General features: G+C 30.3%; 1 protein-coding gene across 1 annotated transcript in view; it reads left to right on the top strand.

Annotated features, from left to right (window-relative positions):
* LOC145254881 (uncharacterized) overlaps positions 1-21,974 on the top strand; it is a 171,676-nt gene that overhangs the window by 138,483 nt on the left and 11,219 nt on the right. Inside the window, exons 9-10 of the mRNA XM_080113766.1 lie at positions 10,148-10,315; positions 17,817-17,907. Of these exons, the coding sequence (XP_079969892.1) occupies positions 10,148-10,315; positions 17,817-17,907 (259 nt within the window). The remainder of the gene's footprint in view (positions 1-10,147; positions 10,316-17,816; positions 17,908-21,974) is intronic.

The following is a 21,974-nucleotide window of genomic DNA, read 5'->3' as shown; positions in this document are numbered from 1 at the left end:
TCGGTATATCTGAAAAATACAAATGGCGGCAGACTGTATCGAACATGTTAAGTTTGGGGAAATTTTGGGAAAATGAGTTTAAACTAAAAATACTGTTAGGAACTCACTCAATATATGTTACCATGATGTAGGCTGGCATATAATCGGTGGTTTTAAACTTTTGCTCGATACAGGTGACGACTTTTAAAAATCCCTTTTAGTGATTACCTGGTGTGCGGATATTTGTACAACTAAACGGCAAATCTGCTCAAAAAAATCCGGTATTATTTTACTTTAAGGCCCGTTTCACGTTCATATATAACGAAATATTTTATTGTAGATTTCGGTGTGCTAAAAACGAATCTGCAAACCGTTTACGTAGCAAAAAAAAAGTTTTCATGACATTCATGAAATTACTTTTTCGAAAAGTGGGTGATCACTTTTCAATGTAAATTTAACTTAGAATGAGCACCCACTTTCTGGCCACCTGAGAGAGGGGCATTTTTCTGTTTCTTGGCTAAAAAGTTTTTTGTTTGATTTCTTTTGCATGGTAATAACCCCTGAACTCTGGGACTATTTTCCATTTAACAGCCGTAGCCTTCGTTTACGCTATGCGTAAGCATAAACGAAAGCTGTTTAGCCAATAAACATGGGAAAAAATCCCCCCTCTCTCAGGTGGCTAAAAAGTGGGTGCTCGTTTTAAGTTAAATTTACATGGAAAAGTGATCGCCACTTTTTCGAAAAAGTAATTTCTTCATATCATAAAAACTATTTTTTTTTGTGACGGAAACGGTTTGCAGATTCGTTTTTAGCACACCAAAATCTACAAAAAAGATTTTGTTATTTACGAACGTGAGACGCACAGCCCTTAATGGAAAATTATATAAAAAAATCCGGGGGAAAATAGTTTTCAATAAAAACAGCAAATGAATTCGATAGAAAAAAAATGGATGCTATTTTTTTTTCTTTCTGTGTGTTTCTTGGCTTAAAAGTCTTTTTGTTTGATTTCTTTTGCATGGTATTAACCCCTGAACTCTGGGACTATTTTCCATTTCACAGACGTAGCCTTTGTTTATGCTATGTTAAATATGCATTCGCGTACCAAACTGCCTTGTAAAAAAAACCTTTAAGCCAATAAACACGAAAATAAATGCCCCTTCCTCAGGTGGCCAGAAAGTGGGTGCTCATTTTAAGTTAAATTTACATGGAAAAGTGATCACCCACTTTTCGGAAAAAAAATTTCTTCAGATCATGAAAACTATTTTGATACTCCTTGGGCGTTGAGTTCCATGGCGACCCGCAGAATTATTTAATGGTCGTTCCCTTAGTACCCCCCTAGTAGCAGTGTCAGAAATTTCGTGAAAAATAGCGAATAATTCCACCCCATATTTCCAAGCTTATAACTCCTCGAAAAATGCAATTCAAGCCCTAATTTTTTTTTCAATTAAAGGAGCAAGGACCAAGATTTCATTAAAAAAAACAAAAAAAAAACGTGTTTTTTTTTAAAGGTTTTAAACTTCGGACTTTACAGGGAAAATTCTAAAAGAACACTATGTTTTTTTGTCTTCAATTTGTGAGTAAATTAATTATTTACTTTCGGGTTACTAAATTAAGTATTTACTTTTTAATAGACACTTAAAAATTGGGATGGGGGGGGTCGTGAATTTAAAAAAAATCGTTTGTCTAAAATATTATATTCGATTTATTGGAAAGAACATAAAATTTCACATTGACCCTGAAAATATCGTAAAAATAGAATCAATAGAAAAATTTTGATAGATTTTTAAAATTTAAAAATTGAAAAATATTGAGTTTAAAAATTGAAAAATATTGAGTTCGGAAAATTCATTACTGTTTAAAAAAAAAAAAATATTTCTATTACTTTTAAAACAACTGTAATAGTTTATTTTGGAAGTATAATCCATAAAGAAAATAAATAACCCACTTTTAACAGAGAAATTCCGAGATTTTTATATTGTATTCGCAGTTTCGTGTTAGGGGTGTCAAAAATTCCTTCAAAAATTCTGATACTGCTACCCCCTAGTCAAGGCTAACGCATGCGCACGTAACATTTTTTATTTATTTACTTACGTGGTGGAGTTTCTATACTGATAGGTTTTTTTAAATTTTTTCACTGGATTATTATTGATTGAACACTAACCAGATTATGAAAAAAAAATTGAAAAAAAAAAAATCATTTCAACATTTGAAAGGGATACTCACTTTTTAGTTACCACGTTCTGGTAAATCGGTAACTTTTTATTTATTTATTTTTTTTTTCTAAATACGGAAGTGTCTTCGGGAGATATAAAATGGTCGCATGTTGACGAAGCAATGTATCGGGAGGCGTACGGGATTAAAAATTATTGGTAAATTTTATGATTAGGTCCACCTCCTCAATTTTCTTTTAAATGACGACTTGAAATGGTTTTCGACTATGCTGAATACGAAAATCGCATCGAAATTTTGCAGAAATAAGTAGTTATCAAGATATAAAAAGTTGTATTATGCATTGTAATCTTTGGCGGCCATCTTTTTTACGTGTGTGTATTTGTTTATGGCGCGTGTGCACGTAAAAAGATGGCCGCCGAAGAATACAATGCATAATACAACTATTTATTTCCGCAAAATTTCAATGCAATTTGCGTTTTCAGCATACTCGGAAACCTATAAATGTCGTCATTGAAAAGAAAATTGTGGAGGTGAGCCTAATCTAAAAAAATACCAAATTATTAAACATTTCTCCAGCATGTTAGTGAAATTTATAATACTTTTAAAAAATTAAAAAGAAACAAAACAAAAGTTTTGAAAAAAATCTCACCTTTCACAAAAACAATTTAAAAAAAAACCACAAACTGACTAAATAAGTAAAAAAAAAAAAAATAATTAAAAATCTCGAAACTTTATTTTCATGAAAACAATAAAAAAAAGTCCTGTTCTCTCTATTTTTTTTTCTTTGAGAAACAAATATATTTCTGAATTACAAATGCGGTAGAGACTCATTATTTTTACTTTCTATGGTTTTGATATACCGCGTTTTTATTGCTTACAAAATGGGTGACTGATTAATCAGAACGTTGTAACTAAAAAGTGAGCACCACTTTCAAATGTCGAAATAATGATTTCTTTTTTACATTTTTTTTTTTAATAATCTGTTTAATTAGTGTCCAATCAATAATAATCCAGTGAAAAAAAATTCCAAAAACCTATAAGTATAGAAATTAAGCATGGGAGTAATGTTTGTACAACAACGTAACGTCGCCTTTCGCACTTTTACAAACATTTTTTAAAAAAAGTAACTAAACCATTTATTGATAATTTGTCACGTGTACAAACATTTATTTATTTACGTAGGCTTAACTCCTTTCATGAATAAGAAAAGTTTTACTCTTTAAGAATAATAAAAGGAAAAAGTTACTGAACATTTATAAAAGGACTTCTTTTCATGAAGGCCAGAGGAATAGTTGGCCGAAAATTCGTGAAACAACAACAATAAATAAAAATGGTGCTAATGCAGAGAGCCGCGCTATTTTTTAAATCATATTTCCACGTTTAAATAACGTTTTACGATATTTTTTTATTTATTTATTCAATTGTAAGATTAAAGTACAGAATAGGTACAAAGCATCCTTACCACCCCATGTTAAGAATGACTTTTTAAATAATAACATTATTTCAGCATGGATCACTCTCTGCATGAGTAATCTTATATAGAAAAAAAAACTCAAAAGCAAGCAACAAACTTTTTTTTTGGCCTTATATAATAAAGAAAAGATGTGTAAATTAAAAAATTTGGAAGATAAACAAATGAAATATGTTTTTTGGGGTTTTTTTTTTTACTTATCGAGTTAACAGAAAATTAAACCTTTCGTCAATTCGTGGCCGTGAAATGAATCGAACCGGAAGTTCAGTTTTATCAACAGAACAGATTCGCAGAAACGATAAATAAATATATTTATTTTATTTAATATTTTAATTTTAATTAGGTAAATTTATTTTAATAACATAAAAACATACCTCGACTCTAAAAATGGGTTGTCTGAAAATTTGAAATAAATTGGTAACGTATAAACATGGTTTTATTTCTTTAGAACGAACCAACTTTACATTTTTATATATATAGATATACATATATATATATATATATATATATATATATATATATATATATATATATATATATATATATAATTATCTAGTTGTATCTTTGCGGATTCATCAGTGTAGCATAACTACAAGCAGCACAATTCGAACTCTGAAACAGGGGTCACCTTTTACTCTAACTCCGAACGTTCGAACCTAGAAGACTAATTCCAATAGCTATACGAAATGATGAGAAATAAATCCTATTTATGCCAAACGGGCAGGCAAACAGTTAGCTGTCCGTTACGGATTTGTTCCTAGTCTAGGGGTATCGGAACGTCGCAAACATATCAATGAAAAATAAAAGAGTAAAGAAAAGATAATTTGAAAAGAAAAACAAATTTTTATTACCAAAGAAAAAGAGTGTGCCCGACAATGACGCCCAGTATGCGAGTCTACTAGACCTTTTTCTCACAACTTGCCCTGAACTATGTTTAGTTTCTGTTCTGTCTCCTCTTGGATCTTCCGACCACTCTGTTGTATCAATTAAGATAAAAATGAAATGTAATAAGTCTCCAGACGTACCTCTCCATCATACAGTATATCGATACACTAAGGCTGACTGGGATAGCTTCCGTACATCTATATCGGATCTACCTCTGCGTTCCATGTTTAAAAAGGATGTGTCCTCTATAGTATCAGACCTGACGGAATGATTAATTGTAGGTATAGACCGTTTCATACACTCGAAAAAGTTCCAGCAATGGTTCTCTCCATAATGTGCTGTTGCCATTGCGCACAGAAATCACTTTTTCCACTGCTTCCAACGAAATAGATGTATGGAAATTAAAGCCGCTTTCGGGACTACCAGCAATCATTGTAAGAACGCAAAGTCCAAAGTAGCTGAGCAGCAGCTTGGTTCCCACCAGTTTTTGCAAATAGCAAACAGAATTCTGAACAGAAGCGTGTGCTCTATCCCAACTATCATCAATGGGCCTGAGGTAATCTCGTCAGCATCAGACAAAGTCAAACTCTTTGTCAAGAACTTTGCAGCTAATTCTACCCTTTGCGACCAAGGTAGCCAACCCCCAATATTTCCTCCTGTATCAGAAACCCCCTATGTGATATACATATATCTGTACGTGATGTTGCCAAGCTAATCAAAAACCTTGATTCCAGTAAAGCAACCGAGCCTGACGGTATTCCAATTATAGTACTCAAAAAAAAGTCAACCAGAACTAGCGGCCATACTTACAAAACTGTTTCAACGTTGTCTTAAGGAGAATTGCCTCCCATCACCCTGGAAAATCTCATCAGTATGCACTCTATTTAAAAGTTCAGGTGATCGCTCGTCCCCCTCTCAGTACAGGCCAGTAAGTCTCCTGTGCGTCATGAATAAGTTGTTGGAATCTGTATTAAATACAGAAGTAATCAAAGATCTCAGCAAAATTAACTTCTTAGTGACACACAATATGGTTTGCGTTCATCTACAGCAGATGTGCTTACAGTTATATCTCATAGGATTAGCGAATCTTTCGATGGAGGCAACTTTTCTATGGCAATTGCTCTTGATATGTCTAATGCCTTTGATACGGTATGACATAAAGATTTACTTCACAAGATCTCTAGCTATGGTATAGCTGGAAATGTCTTCTCAATTATTAAATCATTTCTTTCTGATAGATTCATAAGAGTAGTAGTTGATGGGCAAAAATCAGAAGCTCACAGTATTAATGCTGGAGTCCCTCAGGGGTCGATCCTGGGTCCAACTCTTTTCCTGATCTACATTAATGATCTTCAAAGTCACATCCTTACATTATTCATAGACATTTATGCTGATGACACTACCATTTATGGTAGCACATCTAAGACCGTAAACGACCAAGTTCTCTCCAATTCACTCTCCTCTGATCTTGAGCACGTGGTACAATGGGAAAAGGGGTGGATGGTTACTTTAAATGCATCTAAAACCAAGCTTCTCTTTTTACATCATCAACGTTCTGATCCACATCTGGCATCAACTGAAATGAATGGCTCTCGTCTTGAGGAGGCCTCAAGTTTTGACAAGCTTCTGGACTTGACCTTTACTCCTGATCTTAAATGAAACAAGTACATAAAATCTGTTACTAAGGCCGCTGGAAAAATGGGGGGATCCTTCTATCGATCCAGTAGACATCTCACTTCTGATGCAATTCTCTATCTATATAAGAGCCAGGTACGTCCAAGGATGGAATACTGTTACCACATCTGGGCAGGAGCTGCTAGAAAGGATTTGTCCTGCCTTGATAGAGTTCAAAATAGCCTCCGTAGCCTCGTAAGAGATGTCCTTTTCTCTTCCCTATAACCTCTATCTTACAGAAGAGACGTTGTGAGTTTGCCTCTACTGTATCGTTATTTTCATGGAAAGTGTTCCACTGAGCTTCAGTATATGGTCCCTCCTCGCCAAACTTTCACAAGAAACACTCGTCTAGCTAAAAACACTATCAATAATTCCCCCACTCTTTATCTTAGCCTAAACCTAAACGTAGATTCCATGAACAAAGCTTCTTCTTAGAACTGCACGCCTGTGGAATTGTCTTCCGTTTTCCTGCTTTCCAGCTGTCTACAATCTGATTGTCTTCAAGTCTAACGTAAACAAGTTCTTAATGGGCAGTTCCACTTTACAAATTTACCGAATTTCCATTACTAACGATTACTATATCGTCCAATTTCTACTGTACACTCTTTAATCCTTATCCTCGAGTGACCTATCGGCCTTGATAAGTGGTGATGCCTATGTAAAAAGAAAAAGAGAGAGAAACAAAATCAAAAATAGTAAAAAAAAAACGAAAATCTAATAGGCTGTTTATAGTGTAAGGGAGATAACTCTGTTTTCTAGTTATTTCCCTTTTATTTGGAATAAATATTTTAGTAATAATTGTTTTTTGATCTTTTAGACATAAATGATTTTGGTCAAATATAATTCAGAAAAATCTATATTTATCAGTTATTGATGAAAAAGATTTTTGGTTCATCTGTTATTTTAAAGACTCGGGTTTTCTTGTGTTTTCCTTCGGTCGGAGTTATAATAGGTGGTCGCATCTCATTTCGTCCCAACGTCGTGTTATAACTTTTGCTTTATAATTGTTGCATTCTCTATCTATATAAGAGCCAGGTACGTCCAAGGATGGAATACTGTTGCCACATCTGGGCAGTTGTTATAAATAACGATCTTTCGCTATTTACAGCTATCGCTAGAGAAACTGTTTAGAATGTTATTTTTTATTTTGTTCTATGTTTTGAAAATCTCCAGAGACGCTAAAAAACGTTTTATATTCAAATTCTTAAGTAATACTTTTTATATTATTTAATATATAATCTTTTAATTAAGTAATTTATTATTTTTATTATTATTATTATTATTATTATTATTATTATTATTATTATTATTATTATTATTATTATTATTATTATATAATATTTTAATTATTTTTATTTTGTTATAATTTATAATAATATTAATAATTATTTTTATTATATTTTATTTTTATTATATGTTATTATTTGGATAATTAATATTATCTTTTGTGTAATAAATTATAATTTCTTCATATCGTTAGGGGAAAATATATCATCCTATGACATGTCATTATCGTCTTTAATAGAATGGAACTTGCATTAAGAGTAGAGTAAATCGCGTGCATTATATACAGGGTGTCGAGAAAGTCCCAGATCTTATAAAAATGTTAATTTAAAAAACTAATAAAGGATGAAATAAAACAAAAAATCATCACACAATATCATAGTAACCCTTTAAAATTTCTACTGAATTATTTTTTCAATATTGCCGCCCTTGACTGCAATTATTCGTTCGTCTTCTTAAGTTCTTTACCTTTATCTTAGAGAATTTTTGCCCATTTTCGCTTAATGGACTTCTTCAGAGCTTCCGTATTATCATGAACTGTAGCGCAGATCTCCTTCTCTAAGATAGACTAGACACAAAATTCCAGATGGTGTAAGTCTGGAGATGAAGGAAGCCACACTTCCTACCTCTAAAAAGCAGGAAAGTGACTCTAATACCATACGTTTTGTTTGCAGTGTGAGAGGGCGCGCTGTCCTGTTGAAATGTGGAGGGCCTATCCTTGAAATGCTTTTTCATTTCGACATTTGCAGGAGTCAAAATATCCTCGATGTACGAGTTTGCGTTAATTTTTGCGCCTTTTTAACAAAAACGCGAGGTTATCTCCAACTTTCAGAGATGGCAGCCGAAACCATTACGACGGCAGGTTTTGGGTGACAGAGAACGATTTCACGGAATAGGGAATGCTATCTGCATTCTTTGCCAAATGTTTGTCGTTCTGCGAGTTGAAATTGGTTTCGACAGTGAACATTTTCTCGTCAGAAAAGATGATTTTACCAGCGTCCGTGCCATCCTTTATTCGATTCAATAGAATCTTGGCTCTTTCCAACGTCTTTTGTTTCTGCAATGTCGTCAGTTGTTGTCTACTCGTCATCTTTAAGTAGGACAACTTAAAACCTTCTTTAACACTGGTTCTAACGCTTTTTTCGTCAATTTTCAAGCTCTTAGCCATTTCACTCCTGCTTCTCTTGGGTCCCTTCTTATTCGATCCCTAATGACCTTAATTTTGGATGATGTACGAGCAGTTCGGGGTCGTCCACATCTGGGTCGATCATCTGTTGTCCCAAGTTCTTTGTAGCACTTTACCGCATCCCGAACTGTCGATTTGGGGGTTTTAAGCTTGACAATCTTTGCGTTTGTCTTTCCCGCGCAATGTACTGGATAATAGCTTGACGTTGACTCATTTCTACAAAACAGAAATGAAATTTAGAAAATAAATAATTAATTTATGAAAATTCGATCGGGGACTTTTCCGCACCCTGTACATACATATGTGTGTGTGAGTGTGTATGTGTGCGTTTTTGTATGTCTCTCTGTGTGTTACAGAAGATCAGAAACATATCGGTACTGTCGGTTTCAAATTCAAACAATTGGGGACCAATATCTGGTCGCCTATGTTAGACTCTTTTCAGCCTCTGTTTATATCTGTTTCCATGAGGAACAGTTATTAAGAGATAATACTACGCTCTTATTTAAAAAATTTCTTTAGTAATGGACACTCTATTGGGGTTCTCTACCGCTAACCTTACATTTTTGCCTGACCCTTACCCGGTTGTAAAATACGCTTATATGTGATCTTTTAATTTTTGCTGATTTTGTATTAATTAGTATAGAATCAATTCCTTATCGATTATTATATATGAATTGAACCCAATAAATAGTAATAATTTCGATAGTAAATAAATATAATTAGAATCAAAACCAAAAACTATAGCGCTGCAGCATTAGTCGTTGCCTTTACCGTTGGAGTTATCGTCAGATGAGTAAGAAATAATTAAAAATGAACTGACTCCGACATATAACTGGATATATTTGATTATGCGTACAAGTAACACGTTTAGTCGACTTACGCCTGCTAAGTTTGATTTTTTTATTTTTTGACTTCTAAGCAGCCATTTTTACACAAAAATGGTGCACAAAAAATACAATCATTTGACTCCTTTCGTGAACTTGCGTCTCAGAGGAGAGATGTACTTTGAAAAATGGACATGGACAGACAACAAAACAAACATAGTGAGGTTTGTAAGTTAGATTTAATAATGGTTAATTAATTTTTCAATGAGATAGAGGCTGGATAAAGAAGTTACCAGCAAAAATGAATTGGGGCGGTAGATGCGATATTTTTCTTCAAATTTTATTTATTTTTATTTATTTATTAGTAATTTTTATTTTTTATTTATTATTTTTATTTATTTATTTTTTTACTTAATCTTAGTCGACTCCGAGATGATGAGGAGTATATGTTTCTTCGTATTTTCATATTCCAAGAGAAACCATTTCTAAAGAAAAGAACTTCTTTCCATTTTTAGAGGAAAAATGTCCAAATGTTGCTGTTTTCTACAAATAGTATTCTTGTCACAAAGAAAATCTGACCGAATTAATGCTATATATTATGTGTTTAGAATGTTTTATTAGATAACATATTATTTATTAACCGTTTCTTTCGTTCGATTTCAATGTTTGCAGGTGTACTAACGAATGGGCGTTTATTTATTCGGGTGATAATTGTGAAGAGAAGAAAGCCTCTTGGCAATTGGTAGCGGCCATTGCCGGCGGCCTTGGATTGGCTGTCTTAATCCTCTTCATCATTGTGGTTGGCTGCCTATGTTATCAACGCAAACAAAACAAATACTTGTAAGTATTACATATTACTAACAAAAATATTTATTATTTAATTCTTGGGAATATTATAGATTCTGCAATTGATTACTTGAAATCATTGAAACGAAATTAATCGATAATAGAAAAAAAAACTCTCTATATCTATAAAAGAAATAATCGATAAGAAATGTAACTAGTCGATAATTAAAAATGAAATATTAATTAAAAAGTCAAAACTAATCTATCGATTATTATTATTATTATTATTATTATTATTATTATTATTATTATTATTATTATTATTAATGAAATATTTGCGTCTATATTTCAAGTGAAAGACATTATTTCCTTTCTTTTTATTATCATCAGATATTATTAAGATTAAGTTTCTTCTTTTTGTTTATAATATAAATTTTTATATGTCATTCTTTTTTCCGTTATTTTTTATCATAATGATTAAACCTCTCTTTGTCATAAATTCAATTACAATATGTTATTATTCTTTGTCATATTTTTTATTATCAGTTATCATTTAGATTAACTCTCTCCTTCCTGTTTATAAAAATCAATTTTGCATACGTAATAACTGAAGCGAGACGAACACACGTACGTTCATATTTATTATATACATTAAGCATCAAATTTTCTTTTTAATGATTTGTTAAATTTTTAGCAGTTCGTTTTTCCATATATGGAATTTAATGAAGAGTTCGAATGCGAAACGTGATAAACGCCATTTTCAAAATTACGAAACTATTATTACAAAAATATTGAACACTAACTATCAAATCGTGTTTGAAATAATGTTATAGTGTCATATGTTTCTTTTATTTTCAAGTAAAGTAAATCTCATCGGACCAAATTTGAGATGTTCGTACTTTTATTTTAAGTTTAATAAATTGTATGTAGCGCATTTTGCTCCGAAATTAATCAATTTGTTAAAATTTTCTTAACAGATTTACTCAAAACACAAGTCGCTTAAATAAATAACAAACAAAATTAAAGGATAATTTTAAATAAAATAACCATTCAAATAAAAAATCTTTACCACTTAAACAAACAACTGGATATGCTTTCGCGGAATAATAAAATGAAAATTTTCAAAGGCTTTTTGTGATCCGTTCTTACACAGGATTTCGGCATCTTTAATAGCAAACGGAGGAATGACGAATCAGTAAGCAAAAAGAATGCCCGGATTAAGTTCGCACTAAACGCTGTCCGGTCAAATTCAGTTATTGATATTAAACTCCATCCGTAATATGATTCCCAGTAAGAGTTTCAGTTTTCCAAATTTATTAATTTATTAAATTGTTAGGTGAAAGTATAGGATAGTAAAGCCACGTTAAAAATTGCTTTCTAAATAAGATTTTTTTGCTTTCTAAACAATTTTTTTTCAGCTCGGCCAGTAAACTTCAGAAATTATGTGGAAAGTTATTTTTCACATGTGGAAGTTGTTAATTATTCTGTACTTTCACACAACAACTGTAATTAATTAATTAATGAATTAAATTAATACAAAACGTGGCAAACCACAAGAGTATAGGACCCAAAATAGGAAGTCTTGAATATCAAGAACCAAATTTGTTTGATCGAACACCATTTGCTGAGGATTTGAGTCGAGCATTCTTCTGGTTTACCAACGAATCTTTCTGCTATGATCAGCCGAATTTTATCCTTGATCCAAGATGACCAAGCTGATTACTTGGTGGCGGTGGTGGCGTTGTTTGTGTTGTAGTTGTTGTTGTTGACTGATGATGATGATATCACTGAACATTAAAACATAGTTATAACTTCCGTTTTTATTAATTTCTTTTATTTTTTTATTAAAAGTCATCTAATTGTTATATATATATATATATATATATATATATATATATATATATATATATATATATATATATATATATATTGCCGCTTGTTCCTTTTTTCTTCTTATTCATACCGCGAGACAATGATGATTTGAGATTGGGTCTAATAGTAAAGACCTAGTCATGTCAATGAAACCATCGTACATCTCAGAAAACTGTAACGTATAGTTCTAAAATAAATGATTTGTATTTTAGTTTTCACATTCTTAAAAATTTTAGCCATTTCCTTTCAACATACGTTGGCACACACTATATATAGTGATTGTATGCTTGTTTCCTTAAATGTAAATTAATGAAACTCCAGTATTTAGAAAATAGAGCTCAGTAGCGCTGTATGAGCGTATATATTTCTTTATTTAAACAATATTGTCTACATGTATGCATGCATGTTTCAGCTATGGTCTGTTTTGTGGCCTACGGAAATTGGATCCTGAAAGAAATCACAGCTGAAACATTTTTGCAAACGTGCAGTCAATAATGTAAATAAAATTATTTTTCATATATATATATGTGTGTGTGCGTGTGTGTGTGTTTTAAATAATATTTCATAAAACCGTTACTAAGTTTGGTGCTCACAAAGTCAAATTTTTCATATATATATGTGTGTGTGTGTGTGTGTGTGTGTGTGTGTGTGTGTGTGTGTGTGTGTGTGTGTGTGTGTGTGTGTTTTAAATAATATTTCATAAAACCGTTACTAAGTTTGGAGCTCACAAAGTCAAATGGTTATTTTTAGCAATCCGTGTGTGTTGTCGATGGACGGAAAAAAAGGGGAGAGAAAGAGGAAGACAGAATATGTCATTTTGCGGCAGACATGAACGAATATTTTATATATATATATATATATATATATATATATATATATATATATATATATATATAATGGTTGTATAGATCGCGTAATTATTAAAGAGTGCTCAATGGAGGATAGAGCTGGTAGACAGTCTGTTTATTATACAAACATTACTGGTTACATATGAACATACATGTTTCATTGGAATCACAATTCAAAGAGACCACTTCATCAGACTAAAAAAGGGCCGATATTGAAACAAAAGTAAAGATTACATTCGTTTTTATAAGATATTCGGGCGTGGTTTATGCTCTGTGAGAAAGTCGGGTATATCGTGGCTACCGAGAAAGAAGGCCGATGCATATGACAGCGTAACGTCACTTCCTAATTAAGTTGTAGGTATAGACAGCTTCCGGTATTTAACCACGTGGTCATGCTAACAGGCATAAAAAAATATGGCTACCAATATGTGTTGCCGATTGTCCATGTATGCTCTAAAGAAAAAGAACAATTCTCCATTCGGAAAATAATTATTATAATTGCACATTTGGGATAATTTTAATCAAAATATCGTAAGTGAATTCGTGTTTGAACTTTTATTTTTATTGGAGAAAGTCGAATATTTCATTTTATTTATTTATTTATTCTTTTTTTTACTGCAAAACAATTTTTGGGTTTGTATTACTGTACACATAGATTCGAAAACGTTGTCAAAAAACAAATATATAACAAATAAATGTTATCAAAAGCAAGATAAGTTACTTTTCTACCAAACTGGATATATTTTTCGGTTTTTTATTCAATGTAACATGTTTATTCAGCTCGAAAAACATACATTGTTTATCGATATATTGGAAAATTCAAAATGGCGCCCGACTTTCTCTTTAACACGGTAAGTTCGAGAAAAGGTGTTATAAATAATAACGGTAATATATATTGAGCGAGTTTCTAACAGTATTTTGTCTAGTAGTATATTTATAGCACCTTTTCCCAAACTTACCGTGTTAAAAAGAGAGTTGGGCGCCATTTTGAATTTTCCAATACATCGGTAAAGACAGTATGTTTTTCGAGCTGAATAAACATGTTACATTAAATAAAAACACTGAAAACATATCCAGTTAGGTAGAAAAGTAACTTATCTTGCCTTTGATAACATTTATTTGTTATATATTTGTTTTGTTTTTTGGCAAGTTTTTCGAATCTATGTGTACAGTAATACAAACCCCAATTTACATATAATATTTTTCAGCCCGTTCTTTTAATAATAAATAAAACCTTTCACTGAGTATTTTCAAATATTTTAAAGTAAGCATTTTTCAGACAGTGTTTTTTTTACGATTGGTGAATTATCAATATTTTAGCAGGGGGCGTAATTTATTTCTTTGAAATATATTTAAAACTTCAATATTTTGTTTTTTATAACATTTTAACTGTAAATAATTTACATGACGAGTTTGTATTACTGTACACATAGATTCGAAAAACTTTTCAAAAAACAAATATATAACAAATAACTGTTATCAAAGGCAAGATAAGTTACAAACATGCCGACATTTTTCTTTTTAAAATATATTGATAAACATTGTATGATTTTCGAAGCGATTACACGTTTTAAAGTGAGTAAAACCACTAAAAACCTTCCCAGATAGGTAGAAGAGTAACTTATCTTGCCTTTGATAACATTTATTTGTGATATATTTGTGTTTTTGACAACTTTTTCGAATGTATGTGTACAGTAATACAAACCTAAAATTTAATTTAACTTGAAAATAATATTTAAAATACATGTGCGTACACTGCACAAGCACCCTTATTATTATCATAATAATAATAGTAATAATAATAATAAAATGGTGTAGATGACATCGACTGGCGCCACACCACACCATCTAGTTGTGAAGGGTCAGAGAGGATGGAAAGACCGAGGTGAGAGAGTACTGACCAAATCTCCACTGGAAGTGTGCAGTTCAAATCTGGTACCTTGGGGAGGCATTTTGTTTCAGGAAACACCAATGGCCGATTCCAACGAGAAATCAGTGACAACGGCTGTTGCGATAACATGCAATCATCTGCACAAGTGGTCAAAAGGTGGAGAACACTGGAAATCTGGGGAGACTTGTCACTTGGTCTCCAGGGAACACCACAGGTTACTGCTAGTGAGCAATCACTGATGATGGCTTGTGAGACAACTAATACGCTACACATTTTGATGAAAATCATGGGGAAAAAATGGACATAGAAGAACAGAAAACCAAAACTTTAAATATAATTTCTGTATTTAAAGTAATAGTTATTTAAATATTTCAACATATAATCTTGTTGAGAAAACCCAGCTTCCCAATAAAGGGCACTCTGGATAGGAACAAAAATAATCTCAGTCATGAAAGATTTCTCTTCCACCGACCGAAGACAGAAAAGGTAAAGTGTAGCATTAAAACAGATACTACACTGATCTTGTTCCGAAGGCCAAAAAATATTTGTTCAATGTTTCTTTAATTGTTTGTTCCCTAAATTCATAATTCAGTTTTATCAGTATTAAATTGTATATTGCTTTAAAATTATTTAATTTTACATAGATAATATTTATATTTTATATTGAATAAAGTTCAGTTTCAGTATTAATCGACCTGTGTTCCTTTTTCTTTTTAGAAATTTTTTATTGCTCTTTTCCAAATGGCCCTCATATAGTACTGACAGTCTGACAAATCTTATCTACATTGCCTGCAGACATTTTTCAGTTAACATGCCTTCTTCTTACTCTCGGTGGCCGTGGATATATACTTTGTAAATGTGAGCAGTGCGGGTTTTGGAGGGAGGTGTGGTGAAGGAAGTGAGTAGGAGTGAATGAAGACGGGGGAGTGGATTCAGTATGATCAAGGTGTCGTAGCTTGATCATACTGAAGGGGGGGGGTATTGGTATTATTTAAAGTTGGTGGTTGTTTATTGGCCTAAGTTTTCGCTTTGATCTGAAGTAATATTATATCCTCATCCCCGTTACTTCTCTATCTTAGGTATTTGTGGTTGTTTTTCTTTTCTGGTGGCGTCTTTATTGTCCATTTATTTTATTGATAAATTCTATTTATTTATTCCTCGTTTTTTTTTTTTTTTTATCCGTTCATTTGCTTCTCGTTTTCAAACTATTTATTTGTTTATTTATGTGTGTATTTATAAGATATATGTCCATATGGTCAAATTAACAGTCAGTGAACAGATATGCAGGCTTATTTATACGATTTAAATAAAGATAATATACTATGAATTATATTTTCCACTCTACCGCGGTGTCTGAAGTAATTACAACGGCATAGGTTTTCATATCTATATATAAACTTAATTTCGACGGTTGTCATTCTTTCATTTGGGTTGTTTATCTTTTCCTCAATGCTAACATATAAATATATTTTAAAAGTTTATATGCTTCGTTATAGGGATAGATATCCAGACCATATACTTGCAAACATATATTGGTCTGTATTGGTGAAGTATTCTGTTCCCAAAGCTCTCTAGTAAGAGTACTTAGTTATCGTTTGGGGTCAATTATATGATTAATTTCCTTAAGTAAGTCTGCTTTAGGATAATACTTTTGCGTAGATATATATCAATATTCCAATTACAAGCGTGCTAGACTCATAGATTATTTTAGTTAATCGTTTTCTGGTGTCTAATATTAACTAGGAAAAGTGCACTCACCTTTATCCGGTTGGTGACATATTGTGTTTCTGTTCGTTTAGTTTAATATTCAAACCTTGAGATTGTGTTGAGGGGTAACGAGAGGATGATTCCTTCCTTAATTTAGTTATTTATGCTAACCTATTCTTCGTTCTTCGGTGAGTATCATTATTAATTAAAGGTGTGTCGGTTTTTAGTAAGTATAGCTATTAATTTGTGGTGCATCGGGACTACTGTGTATCTTTTCAACTCTTCCCTGGATTCATTTGTTAATTAGTTAAGATATTGGGAGTAAGGGGTTATAAATTGTAATATTACTACTATAAGGGGATCCCTATTGGTTTTTTACATCTTATTTAAAGCGTAGCCTCCAAATTTTTTAATTTTTCACGGTCTTTAATAATCTCATGTTTCTCCGCTAAACATACACAACAGGGTGAAGTTAATGAAATACATGTTTTAGCCTTCCTAAATATTTTCCATTCGACTAAAGGTGTTTCGTTCGCCTCGATTAACTTCCAGTGGCGTACCGAGAGTGAGGTGTCCGTAGTATATGTTTTATTATTCATTGACATGTATGACCATAGAATCTGTTTTTGAAGGTTATTGCGATGCTGCCTATGTAAAATTTTCCTATTTCTGATTTTTCTACGGTGCATATTTTAGAGATGTGAGGCAATGATTGCTTAGTGAGAATTCGGTTGGCTTTTGGCAATTGCAGGTTTTTCTGTTATTATTTTCTATTATTAGTGTCCGTAGTTGGATTATTTCTCCTTTTAGACTATATATATATATATATATTTATATATTTATACAACATATTTTGTAACGATATATATATATATCGATTTATATTGGTCTCTGACGAGTTGTTTCGTATATCATTCAACGAAACACCCGTAAGGCGCACTATATATCAAATAAAATGGTATTAATGTGCTATGAATATACTAGTGGTATTTGAATTGTTTACAAATCATAAATATATATATATATATATATATATATATATATATATATATATATATATATGACTGCTTGACTCGTTATAAGTCGTTTAATTTACTGTTCTTTACTTGTAAACAATATTGATAGGAGAGTTGACGAGTAAGAATAAACATTAAAAAATACTGATAATAAAATTTAAATAAAAATCAGAAAATTAATTTTGAGTAAAATGTTTCGTTATTTTAACATTATTTTGCAGTTCACAAACCGATGATAGCTATCCGCTTGAAGAAAAGTTACCAAACTCTAATTATACCCAAGATCGTTCTTCTAATGCCTACGATAACACGGTAAGGTTGTTTTTTTTTTCTTCCATTCTACTAACAAACTAACGCTATGTTCATCGTTACAAAATATGTTGTATAAATTCATGTCTCATGTCTGCATCAACTACAAAAAAAATTTTATGAATTTCAAATGTAATTACATTTGAAATTCATAAATATTTTTATTTTTTCACTCTCATAGGTCTACTAGAAGAATACTCGTCCGATGAGAATTAGTACCCAGTTTCGTATCACTTTTATGTCCGCTTGCAGCAAAGTAAAATCAAAATATTCTAAATAGTTTAGTATGTTGATTGCAATTTTGATCAAAATCATTTTTTTCCTCTTGTTCATCCCAAGCAAAGCATATTGTCACTTGGACATAAGAGGCTATTGTTTGTGACCATGTTTACAGGAGACTATCTTAAGAGATGAGCGTAATGTCTCTTCATAATACATGATACTTCTGTTTGCCAGGGAAAAAAGAAGCATGGAGGGAATTCAAAAGTCTAGCAGTCCGAGGGAAACAAGGGTGGGATTTTGCTGCTAGAAAGGTTTGTCATATGTATGTTCATCAAGGAGGTATAAGTACATCGAGTTCAACAGATCATGTTCCATTTAAGTACTTGTAAAACAGGCACAAGGATGCAACATTGCGGCGATGGGACAGGGGTTGGTACTTGGCTGATAGTGCGAGACTATTTAAATTGAAGACTCTTTTTTACTCTGTCTAAGGGAAAGACTACTCTGACAAACAGCAAAATCCCACTCTTTCACTGTTGAGGTCTTTAGATGTAGAAAGTCTTCTACTCTCATAGTTTATTCCCTCGGATTGTTAGACTTTGGAATTCCCTTCCCGATTCCTATTTCTCTGACAGTATTAACCTGAAAAAGTTTAAATGTAATATGAATAGACATTATGCTGATCAACTCCGCTCAGTCTGCTATTAAACACGTTTCCAAATAGTAGCCCCTTACGTTCCATATGGCAATATGCCTTGTTTGAAGAGAAAAAATTATATATATATATATCTTCTATAATATAAAGCTGAACGTCTGTGTGTGTCTGGTCACGAATAGGCTCCTATATGGTTGACTATTATAGAAAACTGATCACGTATAATGATAGAAGATGTATCGAGACACAGGAATGGGTATGTTTGATCTGGCATAATGATGATTCATCAAAATTGTAGGGTCTGCGTACGCGCCTGGTCCAAAAAGTATGGAAATAAAAAATTTTAAAATGAAAAAAAAAACGTTTACAAGTGTGTTCTTATGTAGATGTACATAATAATACTTTGATAAGTATGTTTTAACTTAAATAGGGATGATATAATAAAATTGTGGGGTATGCGTTCACGCCTGACTTCCATAGAATGGAAATAGGCACAAACTTTAATAAAGACTTTTCATATCTATCTGCGTAAGTATACTTTGATAATTATGTTTCAGTTTGAAGAAATATGGTATAATAAAATTATGGGGTGTTCGTTCGCACCTGACCTCAATAGAATGGAATATGTCACAAAGTTTAACAAGGTTTTTTAATATAGATCCACAGAATATCGTGATAAATGTTTCAGTGTGAACAGGTATGGTATAATAAATTATGGGGTTTATCTATTTTATTTTTACTTTCATCACATTTTGCTTTAGTTTTGATACCCTCACATTCGAAGCTATCTCTTTACAACCCTTCATTTTCATAACCTATAATACTTTCATAAATCAGAGTCCATTTTCTGTAAGCTGTTTTTGGGCCCAGTCAACAGCGGATACTTTTGCTAGTATATATATATATATATATATATATATATATATATATATATATTATCTGAACACCCGGAATTACCCGGTCGTACAATACGCTTAAATATAATATTTTTTTATTATGCAGATTGCGTATCAGAGGAATAGAATCCAAATTTGCCCGGTGGACTAATTCGCAAAACAACAACAACAACAACAACAACAATAATAATAATAATAATGTCATTCATCAAATTCCGTCTGTGTTTGTTTACAATATCACATCAGCTTGACGATTAATGCTCTTGAAAAATCACTTCAGCTAAATATTTAGTTTTAAAATATGCAAAGAAAGAAATGATTTGCGGCGATTTTAAATGGTTTCTCTTCTTTTATCGAAAATTGAACTCACTAATAAGAAAAAAATTAAAATAAAATGGTTAGGTACACCCAGTCTATAGTCGAATGCTCTAATACTAAGTTATATCTCCAGATAAAAATTGCCCTGTAAAAATTCTTCTTTTTTATCTATAAGAGAAGAATCCTATTTCTTCAATTTTCGATATTATCGGATGAATTTCTGTACATAAATTAATAAAATAAATAGTAGATATAGATATATATCATTTCTTGTATATAATAGTAGATATAAATATATATAATTTCTTTTATATAATGGTAGATATAAATATATATCATTTCTTTTATATAATAGTAGATATAGATATATATCATTTCTTTTATATAATAGTAGATATAAATATATATCATTTCTTTTATATAATGGTAGATATAAATATATATCATTTCTTTTATATAATAGTAGATATAAATATATATCATTTCTTTTATATAATAGTAGATATAAATATATATCATTTCTTTTATATAATATTAGATATAAATATATATCATTTCTTTTATATAATGGTAGATATAAATATATATCATTTCTTTTATATAATAGTAGATATAGATATATATCATTTCTTTTATATAATAGTAGATATAAATATATATCATTTCTTTTATATAATGGTAGATATAAATATATATCATTTCTTTTATATAATAGTAGATATAAATATATATCATTTCTTTTATATAATAGTAGATATAAATATATATCATTTCTTTTATATAATAGTAGATATAAATATATATCATTTCTTTTATATAATAGTAGATATAAATATATATCATTTCTTTTATATAATAGTAGATATAAATATATATCATTTCTTTTATATAATAGTAGATATAAATATATATCATTTCTTTTATATAATAGTAGATATAAATATATATCATTTCTTTTATATAATAGTAGATATACATATATATCATTTCTTTTATATAATAGTAAGTATAAATATATATCATTTCTTGTATATAATAGTAAATATAAATATATATCATTTCTTTTATATAATAGTAGATATAAATATATATCATTTCTTGTATATAATAGTAGATATAAATATATATCATTTCTTGTATATAATAGTAAATATAAATATATATCATTTCTTTTATATAATAGTAGATATAAATATATATCATTTCTTTTATATAATAGTAGATATAAATATATATCATTTCTTGTATATAATAGTAGATATAAATATATATCATTTCTTGTATATAATAGTAAATATAAATATATATCATTTCTTTTATATAATAGTAGATATACATATATATCATTTCTTTTATATAATAGTAAGTATAAATATATATCATTTCTTTTATATAATAGTAAATATAAATATATATCATTTCTTTTATATAATAGTAGATATACATATATATCATTTCTTTTATATAATAGTAAGTATAAATATATATCATTTCTTTTATATGATAGTAGATATACATATATATCATTTCTTGTATATAATAGTAAATATAAATATATATCATTTCTTTTATATAATAGTAAGTATAAATATATATCATTTCTTTTATATAATAGTAGATATAAATATATATCATTTCTTTTATATAATGGTAGATATAAATATATATCATTTCTTTTATATAATAGTAAATATAAATATATATCATTTCTTTTATATAATAGTAAATATAAATATATATCATTTCTTTTATATAATAGTAGATATAAATATATATCATTTCTTGTATATAATAGTAAATATAAATATATATCATTTCTTTTATATAATAGTAAATATAAATATATATCATTTCTTTTATATAATAGTAGATATAAATATATATCATTTCTTGTATATAATAGTAAATATAAATATATATCATTTCTTTTATATAATAGTAGATATACATATATATCATTTCTTTTATATAATAGTAAG

This window comes from Euprymna scolopes, chromosome 30 (assembly GCF_053919585.1).
Source record: "Euprymna scolopes isolate OS-2025 chromosome 30, ASM5391958v1, whole genome shotgun sequence".
Classification (NCBI taxonomy): domain Eukaryota; kingdom Metazoa; phylum Mollusca; class Cephalopoda; order Sepiida; family Sepiolidae; genus Euprymna; species Euprymna scolopes.
The sequence above is the reverse complement of the archived record's forward strand: the minus strand, read 5'-3'. Positions and strand labels throughout refer to the sequence as shown.